The 11,123-nt window shown below is 29.5% G+C and overlaps 2 protein-coding genes across 2 annotated transcripts in view; one reads left to right on the top strand and one right to left on the bottom strand.

Moving 5' to 3' along the window:
* Positions 1-11,123, top strand: part of LOC106679729 (arrestin domain-containing protein 3) — a 36,231-nt gene that overhangs the window by 14,889 nt on the left and 10,219 nt on the right. Inside the window, exons 2-3 of the mRNA XM_014419048.2 lie at positions 4,385-4,507; positions 7,213-7,343. Coding sequence (XP_014274534.1) covers positions 4,385-4,507; positions 7,213-7,343 — 254 coding nt within the window. The remainder of the gene's footprint in view (positions 1-4,384; positions 4,508-7,212; positions 7,344-11,123) is intronic.
* The window catches only part of LOC106679721 (uncharacterized), a 37,758-nt gene continuing 37,639 nt past the window's right edge, over positions 11,005-11,123 (bottom strand). Inside the window, exon 7 of the mRNA XM_067046146.1 lies at positions 11,005-11,023. Coding sequence (XP_066902247.1) covers position 11,023 — 1 coding nt within the window. The 3' untranslated portion in view covers positions 11,005-11,022. The remainder of the gene's footprint in view (positions 11,024-11,123) is intronic.

Raw genomic sequence — 11,123 nt, 5'->3', positions numbered from 1 at the left:
TTTATCATCCACGGTCAACTATCTCTCATAATTATGATTCTACAATAGCTTCAGTTGATCATCACAATCTAGCATTTCAAATTAGAGATCAACGCCTCCTTACCCTAGAATATACAGAAGAGGATAGGTTCATGATAGACAGGACCTCAACGATATCTATGATTTTCTAATATATTCATTCTGGTAAAACTTTTTCCCAAAAGTTTTTCTAGGAATGGTGAATTCTCCGTACATTATCCAGGGATTTAACTCTCGGCCGATGTTTACTCTCGCCCAACTTTAGAATAGATTAATATAATAATTCTTAATAAAAGATAGAAGTAAAGTTATTAACAAAAAAAAAAAATACATTTAATGAATTTAACAAAATAAATGATTTACTTCTAATGAAAAAATAAAAAAAAGCGAATTTAAGAAAAATATGAAGATAAAAGAAAATAAATTAAGATAAAATAAATTTTTATAGTGACAATAACAGAACTGGTAAATGTAGAATTTGTAACAGGATGTCCTGCAGCAGCCTGGGCTTCAGTCTTCGGGTTGTGGTTGGGTTTCCCAGGTTGTAGGTCACTGCTCCTTTGACTGTCGGCAACTGGGAGTGGAACTTACAAAACATTTTTCTCATGTAATCCTCTATTGTCTCTATTTGTAATTCCCGATCAATTGGCTGTTTCTTACAAACCAAGGAGCATCCACTGCAATTCTTACGACTTCATTTTGAAGAGATTGTAATGTTTTCCTTTTCGTAAAGGAGGCCGCTCCCCAGACTTCACATCAATACATCAACAGTGGCCTGAGAATTTTTTTAAAAATACGAATAGCTGATTCTGATTTTAGTTTGGAATTTCTGTTTAGGATAGGATATAGCATTGCTAACCTTGCGTAGGTTTAATGTAGTTTGATGTTGATCAGGTGATTCCAGGTAAGGCGGCGATCGAAGTGAATTCCCAGGTATATTACTGTTTCACTGGCAGGATTTCATTTTACATTTTTACCTTTGAGGATCAGTTCTGGTGGGCTTGATGGGCGTCTGAGAGTAAAAACTTTTGGAGTACATTTTCCAATGTTCAGTTTAATCATCGATTTATTGAAATATTGTTCTAGTTCACTAAGGTGACAACGATTATTATCTTATATTTTTTAGTTTTTTGGTAACTTCTTTCTCAATATTAGAGATACTTCTACAGAAATGTTTTACGGAAGCCTTTTGCCGGCATATTGCTGTATCCTTCTCAATTACCACAATAGTCTTGAAAACAAGATTAAGGCAGAGCTAACACTGATGAAATTATCTCCAGGTAATATTGGAGTGAGGGCAGATGAGGGGTGTGCCTCTTTCTTAGTAAGTGGATATTGCTCAAGGCCTTTATAGGTATTGCAGTATCCAGTTATAACCCCCTAGTCTCACACATGTTATATTTGTTAAATTTTTGTTCAACAACAAAATCAGTTGAATTTATTAATAATTAATTTATAAACTGAATAAATACGTTTTTAAAATGTATGTTCCTCCTTTGTTGCCCCGGCATATTCTTATTTTAAAATCTGACATTTTAGATTAAGTAGGTATTTTTGAAAGTTGTAATAAAACCACCATTACTTTAATATAATTCTTTATAAATAATATTAAATTAAAAAATAATATTTTGAGCAAATAAAATAGCACCAGTTTAACATTCCTTCTGATTTTCAAACAATTATTCATCAGTATCTACAATGTTTTACGACAAATTCCGAGCTGATTTAGGGATATAATTAAAAGTAATAAATATATATATACATCAATATTTTCTTTAAAATAGTACACAAAATACCCTTTTATGAATACGACTTAGATACTTATCAAAAATATGCTTTGGAATATTACTACAGATTAATATTCAGAGATATACAGATATCTCTGTCTCCGTTCATTTCTAATCTCGCATTAAATGGTCCTCATATAAATTTAATTATGCTTATCGTTTGAAATTGAGCTCGAAGAATTAAATGAAATCCTCCCATTGTCATATTTCTGACTCATTTTAAAAACTTAGCCAATTAAGGGTCAAAGATTTACGTTTTCATTGCAATCACATTGTTTTCTATTGGTTAAATGATGAAATAGTGACGCAATCGCGAAGACAAGCTGAATGAAGACTGATTCCCTCTTATTCCTTTTTTCTAATCCCCCTACCTCCAAATCGAACAAATTACATTGGTATCTTTTCAAGATAGGATTCAATTTGAATCCTACAAATCAATGAAAGGGCTGTAAAGCTGATTACCATCTCATTTCTTTCATTTTTACTTCTCCTTAGAACTGATTAATAAACTTTCTGAATAAATAAATAAAAAACAATAATGTACTGACAAAAACCTACTAAATCAAATATTATTTCATTACATTACAAATAATTTGAAAAACACTATTTTGTTTTTCCTTATTAGCTTTCAACAAATAAATAAAATTCAACCTAAATATTCTCGCAACTAACAAAAATATGACTCTTAGATTAAAAATAAATAAAGTTTTATTTTAAGAGAACAATGATTTTATTTTCAATACAGTACATTATTTTAAACACACGCCTATTGGTCAATGTTTAAACAATCTAAGAGAAAAAGCGTGTAAAAATTTGAATTTTAGTCGTATTTAAATTGTACATAAAAGAAATCTTGACCTTTCTATAAATAGGAAGAGTTTTATTAGTGTGTCGCTGTGAATAACTTTCCCAGTAGATGCAGTGAAACATACCTCAATACTGACATAAGTGAATAAGCCATTGGAGATATTTTAATGATAAGACAAGTTCTGGAATAAAGTGGTGAAGGTCCAGTCGAGACAAGGGTATGACATATTCTTCGGCAAACAGTAAGAACAAATTTTTTTGCTAAAACATATTCCAAAAATAAGCATATCCACTGTATTTATTTATTTTGAATGTAAATATTCCTAGAATGTACGCTATATTTACAAAACTGATTATCAATGACAGTTTATTTTGTATGATTTATTCTGTTTCATAATAACCAGCACGAATTGGTTGAAATCGGATTTTCGTAACTAAAATAAATAAAACCCGGAATGCCTTCCTAAAACATGTAACAGTGCTCAGCATTTCGTCCTTGACTGTATAGTCCCTCTTAACACATCAATAGGCAACCCCAAACCATCCGCACCTGTCACTGAAGATTTTTGTATCAGTCCATTGCTGGATATTATGATAGGAGTGGTGGTGACTCCTGTCAAAGGATGCAAGTCCTTCAGTTCGAAAGCTAGTTAGTTCCTGGTATTTCCTGAGTTTTTCTCCCACAAAGGAGCTTATATTATCAACAAATTATGCTTTATTTGTTTTTAAATCTATAAGGATACCTTGTTTATTATGACACAAAGGATGGTCCGTTATTAATATCATATGTTATTTTGATTTCAATGGCTCAAGTTTACGGTTTTCCAGTTTAAATTAAACGAGATATGGACGTTCAGGAAGTGATTTATCTAACGAATTGACAGGTTTAAAAAAAAAAACACCCTGAGAGGAATATTAGGTCCTTTAAAGCTGAACAAATAACTTTTAAAACATAGGTAAATAATTCAATACGCCGTATATTTTCTGAAATTGGCTTGAATTAAACGATTTTGTTTTTCAAATTTATTTTGTAGAGAATTAACCCGTTCAATATATAGCCGTGGTACGGTATACAGATCGACGCTTTCTTTGGAATTAGAGCTCTAAATGAATAGATCCGTTGAAAACTACATACTCAAAATTTGCCCCGATTACAATACTCTCTACTACTTTGATAGTAAAGAAAGAAAAACCATAATTACAAAACTGTATCTCGACTAATAATTTTTTTTTAGGTTTTTATTATCTATCTAATAGAGATATAAATAAATTACCATAATATGTATATTTTTGAGTTTTGGGCAGATAAAGTTGTATTTTATTCATAACTTTTCCAACTGCTTTATTTCAGGGATTTGTGCTATCTATAAAAATTAAAAGGTTTTAAGTATAAGTCTTCAAGTAAATTTCATCAAAATCGTTACGGCCGTTTTGGGTATAACTACAATAGAAAACACGTATTTGGGTTAATGCGCAGCAGTTATTCATAAAGGGTGCTCGATTTGTTACATAGGCATCTTCTTGCAGGGGCTTATACTCTTGTAAGAGATAATCGTGATACAGAACAATGGCCAAAATTTGGATCTTGAGAGAACACTGTGTGGATTTACCCGTTCAAAACTTGGTCCCATTACAGTATTTACTTTCCCAGGTAAAAATATATGTTATTTTTTTTTTTTTCTTCAAAAATAATTAAATAACTATAATTTAAAATATATAACAAAAAATAAAAATTTCACGCAATGATTCAACAGACTGAAATATGTTCACAGCTATTCGTGTTCTCCTGAGAGGAAAAGCTCATTCAGAATGGAAGGTGGTTGTTTCTGGAGACCGTCGAGTTCTAAGAGATGACCAATATATCATAGACGATCGAGCAGTTATATGGGGCCATGGTAAGATGAGCAACAAAATACCTTATTTTGTGTTAGTAAATAAGTTGCATGCTAATGTTATCGTCATAAATTATATACCATTCAAGTATAAAAACTGGAAATAAGAATTCCTAAGGAAGTGAAACTATTAATAGAGTTGATTACGATGGCTGAGCGTGCAAGCATAGGGGAACGAAACACTGAAATCGGGTACACAATTAGATTTTTTATTTTTGCAAAACTTTTATAGCCCCTTGAAAACTCATGGTTGGCAGCATTTAATGTACAAAAGAATTTATTAAAAATCTTTATCATGTGACGAAATTGAGCTCCAAATTTAATGTTATTGAGAGAATGAATTTGAATTAAATACACAATGATTTACATAAATGATAACCGTAAGTAGAACATTCCCAAACAATAAATGGGCAAAGTACTTTTTTTGTACCATTGCATGCATGCTTTTTGTATAAAAAATAAAAAATAATATTAGGTAACTTCAAAGGGTTTTTAAAAATATTATACTGTTATAAAATTCCACCTGTGTACCTCTCTTCAGCATTGTTGTAATTTTTCTCACTCAACCATCTTACCAATGTTGAATTGGAATACCACAATCGCTTCAGAAGTAGTTTAGAACAGAGCTAAGCAAAAATTAATTTTGAATAAAACTATGACTAATATGTCATGGATACAATGTTTATTTATTAATAAACTATTAATAACTAAAACTTGTATCCACGACAATTATAGTCATAGTTTTATTTATAATTAATTTTTACCTAACTCTGGTTTAGAATTTAATATTCGAGTATAAGTATGAGTAAGTTTATATTGTTCTTCAATTATTAGAGTTTTTCGTTATTAGTATCCAGGAGCTTTGAAAAGCATAGATCCATTGAAAACTGCACATTGGCCCGATTACAGTAGCTTCCTTATCTGGTACGGGCAGGAAAGTAATAGAATAAAATCGTAATCTACATCAGCAAGCCATCGAACTAAATGGCCCAGTTATTATATCACCTCTCCTTGAGAGACTAGATAATATGCAGCCCAAGCTGTTTTCCTCTAAGTGATTCTTCAATCAATGGGATTTCAAGTGGCACTCGAAGGCATCGTCCTGCCTCTGCAGCGGTTCTTCGTCTCCAATCATTCATTCACATTTAGAACTTTTAGGTTCCTGATTTGTTTTTATTCACTAAGACTAATTTACTAATCTGAACTGAACTTTTAGCGTCCTTTTTTTATTTATCCTCCACAAAACTATAACAGGTCTTGATTAGGATTGTGTAATTCACAATCATTTGATTCTTAACGACAAAGTTTTAAATTGCAAAATTCCCGGGGCATACCCATAATTGTTTTCGGGGGATGGGAAAGATAACAATAAGAAATTTCTTAACGAGATTTAATTAGAAATTAATTATTAACGATGTTATAATGATTTTTTTCGTTACTTATTATTTAATTGCATCAATATTACTACTATTATATTAAATATAAACCTTAAGTTGGTGGATACGAACTTATATTTTTTATATATATTTCCATAGATACAAAAACCCCCCTGATCCCTCCTCCCCTCCACCAATTCGTACGGCTCTGCAAAATTTTAACAACTTTATTGAGTTTTTATCATTCAAAATAATAACTATGATTCAATAACATTGTTATATGGTTTAATTTTATTAAATATTAAATTATCTATTAACCCGTTTAAGTAAATTCCCTACAAAAAAAAAAATCGCTAATTCGGGTCAATATCAGAAAAGATAAGGCATATTGAATGATATACCCGTTTTAAGAGTAATTTGCTCAATTTAATTTTATTGGATAGGTAAGATGAGGGAGAGAAAGGATTAAAACCATTCTTTGGACTGAACTCCCCAATAGTATAGTATGTCTAAAATGAGTTTGCTAGCAAGAGGGGAGCTGGCATACCCCCCACTCTAGCTCCTCCTCCCTCACCAAAAGCTTTGTTCCTCCAACCAGGAACAAAATGTTTGTTCCAAGAAGCAGTCCGGAACTAATAGTTATTGATAGTTTTCCCTCCACCCAGTTTACTTGACATGGTAAACTTAAAGTATTGCTATATTAATGAAAAATAATTTTGAAAAAACTGATACAAGGAATTTCTGTTTGTAAAGTGAAGAGAAAACAAAAGATTGGGGGATTGATGAGAGAATGTTTGCTACTATACATCTCTCCCCTCCATTTACCCACAGGTAAACCCATCTTAGATGTACTACACCTAATGATGTACTACATCTAATATAAAACTTTACTTTTTAAAATGATAGATAATTATTATGCATGTAAAAATAATGTGCATTACTGTAAAATGTATGAATCACTAAAAAAAAAATTTATTTTACCAAGTGATCAAACCTCTTGTAACATAAAGAGATAGCATTGCATAATCTAGCAAAAATCACAATAATTACCATATGTGAACAGTTTCATTTATACCATCTCATAGGAATTCCCATTTTTAATATAGTACATAGTGCAACTATTTTGTAATTGTAAGAAAATAGGAGGAAGGGAAAAAAGAATCTAGAAAGAAATTACAATTATTAAAAATTAAACTTTATAGTTAGAAGTAAACATATTACCAGTTAGGTTAACTATTTCTTTAATGAAAATTACTGATATATCTTAATAGAAGTAAAAGATTGTCCTTTATATTGACCAATGAGAAAACATCTGATGTATTTATGTTGCAGACAAGATTGAAGGTCCAATACCCATCTTACCAAGAGGCCTGCATCAGTTCCCATTCAGCTTTCACCTGCCAGAGAGTTCTCTACCCTGCTCCTTTGAGAGTAAACCTGGCTACATCAGGTACTACATCAAGGTAGAACTCAATTCGATAAATTTCGGTGTCAGTACTCTACCTACTCTTTTCTGCAAATTACTTCCTTTTCCTTATATCTTGATTGTTTTTGTTTTTTTCTAATGTAATGAATGCCAAATGATTTTTTTTGTAGTAAAGAAGTTACACTTAATTCATTTTATTGTTTGGATAAGACTTCCTTCATTTTTTTTTAATGGTTAAACTAATAGACTGAACAGTAAGGTGTTAGGGTATCATCCTTATCTTTACAACAATTCTTAAATTTATATTTATAATCCTTTATTGCATTTAACAAATATGCAGAGTAATATGAAAATTTAAAAATCTAGGAGTAAATTTTTTTAGAGTAGGTAATGTTTTGCCTAACATTTTCACTTTCTGATTACCGTAATTAATAATGCAGTAAATATTACTAATATACTTTAAATAAACATAACATGACAATGTCAGAGTTAAAAACACTAGTCCTAGATATTTTATGTTTATTTATGACTAAACAAATTCATTGAAAAACAAAAGGAGAGTAATTTGTGGATTTAATATTTATTCTAAAGGTAAGAACAATACCCTAAAATATTAAGGTTTGATGTATTACTTTAATAGAAAAAATGTTTCGAAGGAATTCTAGTTGCCAAACAATTTAATTAGATTTAATGCAAATCATAAACTAATTAGTCTTAAATAAAAACATCTTTTGAAAAGCAAAACTAACATGGCCTATTTTTATCATTAAAATAATATAATCTACATTTAAATTAGGCAAGAAATTACTGGTAATCTAATGCTAAAAATATCAAATATCTCAAGCTAACGTTAGTTAGATCCATAGATATTAGATGGGATATTGATTTTGTTCATGAAAAAAAACTTTAAATTTTAATGATGGATGTACAAGCATAAGATTCAAATGAAACAATGAAAATTTCACTTACTTTATTTAATTTAAATTTTTTTTTAAAGTAACTTTAAATTTCAAGTCTACTCCAAGATAAGGTTGGAAACAAATAATTAGCGTACTTTAAAATAACTAATTTATTTTAAAATCCCCCTGAACAAAAGGCAATATATATATTAGAGGCTTAATCTGACCGTAGTGTTGCAGAAGACTAAGTGTATGTGGAATGGTTTAAACAAAGTTAATATTATTAATAAGGCTTAATATTTATAACTGATACACACCAATACAAAAGGTTGAGAGATTTTAAGCTTAAATAACACAGTTCAAATACAAATTTAAATAAAGAAAAGAAAATGAACAATGTTTAGCATTGATTGGATTAAATTTTTTTCTTTTTTCAGATCTAAGTCCATATCTAATTACAATTACCCAGTTTTTATACTATGTGACTTCATTATTAAACAAAATTAAAATTTTGAAATATGGACAAAGATTTAATTTATGAACATACTTCATGGTTACATAGGCTCAATCGGCATATATTACCTTTCCTTACTTCTTTGAATTTCCTATATTACTCTTTCTTTCCATATATCCTCCAATTGTATTTGATGATCATATGAATGATAGTACAGTTTATACGTATTTTTCATAATTTCATATTTTGAATATTGTGTGTTTAGATGTAAGCAAATATTGGGAAATAATACTTCTTTTTTTGTCATTTCAATCCATCATACTAATTGATATGAAGTGATAGATTGTAATCAAAGAAAATGAAGATAGCATCCAAAGGAAATGAATTTGATATTCAAAGGAAGCGATAGTCCTTTGATGGAAAGCCTGAAAAATTCTTTCGTTCAATAGTCACTTCTTAATACTTTATTTTATAGTTACAACAATGATTTTTACAGGATTTTTCACTAATTAATTAATACCTTTCTTGTTATTTCAAGAACACTGAATGTTGTGATACATTTGGAATATTGGTCACATTTTATCACAACTCCCTGAAGTGATAACTGGGATAGGGAGGTAAGATGTTATAAAAAATCAAAGCATGGACTTCTGTGCCATCCTTTTCTTTCAAAGAGTATTTCAAGTATGGAGTGTGTCAACCTATTTAATATTATTAGATACCTTTATATTTAGTATAACTTTTTAATTTATTTATAGGCCCCTCCAATAACATAATTTTACCTGTAGTTACAAACAATCATAAATAATCTGGACTTGCTTTTTAAATCAGAATACTGTATTAAAATTATTTACACAATAATTTATTCAAATTATTGGCTAACCGAAACATCACTCTTTATGAAATAAAAACAGATATTACAATAATTAAAGTAATATAATATGAAAATTGAATAAATATTTTTGTTTTATAAGTTTAGCCTGATTATTTTATTATTAATTGTATTATTTTTACAACTTTTAATAAAAATAAAGGTACTTGTTTATTATGCTAATATTGCTATAAATACATTACTTTTTACCAATTATCTTCCTCCTTCTTTGATATGATGTAAGGTTGCTATATACCATCAGGGACCAATAGCTCTTTAGCTGGCAGGAGTTGTAAACAAACTGGAGGTCAATTTAAAAAAATTTGATTAATAAAATAAAGCTATAGTAAAACATGAAATCTTTTAGGTTTTACAATAAAAAAAATTCAAATTTTGTGACTCCCCCCATGAATCCAAAACTATAATTGCAAAAGCAAATTATTTCTAGATAATTATCAGGAAAGTTACAGTTTGTAACATAATGTACAGCATAAATAGTCTTGGATCCTAATCTCTCAACTTTGTTTATTTTTGTCTGCGTAATTTCGACTCTCAGCCCATTATTAAGGAACACCTAAAATATTCATAGTATTTACTTACAATTCATTCCACACATAAACTATATTTCTTCTATCATATCTTACAACTGATTAGTCAGTTATTGATATTGTTTATTAACCAAAAGCATTGCTTTAAATTTGCCCCCTATTTGTTTTCATTTAAGTTACCAACTCTCACAGAAAAATACATAACATATTAATAAACTAATAATGTACTACCCCAAAATAAAACAGGAAGTTGGTTTCAGTTAACACATGTATGCAGTTTACTAATCTGCATTTAATTAAGGCCAGGTTTCTTTCTCTTTTGACAGCAAAGTTACAAAGCCCAACCTTAGCCATGGGGAATCTAGTAGACAACCACTGAAATAAACTTATTATATTACGATTTCCCTCGAAATTCATGATTATATTTCAAGTTAATATTTTGCATGAACCAAGGTAATGTTTTTCCCTTTAAAAACTTATCTTCCAATTTATTTCACACCCATAAAAAAATAATGTTAATATATTTTATATACAAATACCCAAACACTCTTATAACACCCACTCTTACAAATGTATACAATATGTATGTAGATACCATTTTATATTGAAAATACACAAAGAGATTGACATCTAATGATGAGTAAGCACCTTTGCCTTTTTTATTTTAAATCCACATTTATCCCAAAATGGCAAACATTATGATTTATCCTGTTTATCTATTAATTGTTGTAGGTTCAATGAATTATTTATTCAAATAAAAATTATACAAAACTTTCAATAAAAAATATACTTACTTATTTACAGAGCTCTAACAGCAATATCCATGTGAGTATTATGACAAGCATAGAGATGTGAATAAATATAAAGTCACACCATCTGACAAAGTTCATTAAACCTATTAGGTACTTTGCCATTCTAACTAAACCAGCATTGCTAGAAAAGCTTCTGCAACCAATAAAAAATGTTTTGTAATCAAATGCAAAGACCTAGAAAATAATACTTGAAAGTATATTAGTGTCAAAAATAGTGTATGAACTAGTAACTG

This window comes from Halyomorpha halys, unplaced genomic scaffold, assembly GCF_000696795.3.
Source record: "Halyomorpha halys isolate HHAL.00 unplaced genomic scaffold, Hhal_1.1 Scaffold215.1, whole genome shotgun sequence".
NCBI classification, from domain to species: domain Eukaryota; kingdom Metazoa; phylum Arthropoda; class Insecta; order Hemiptera; family Pentatomidae; genus Halyomorpha; species Halyomorpha halys.
This window is presented reverse-complemented; position numbering and strand designations above follow the sequence as displayed.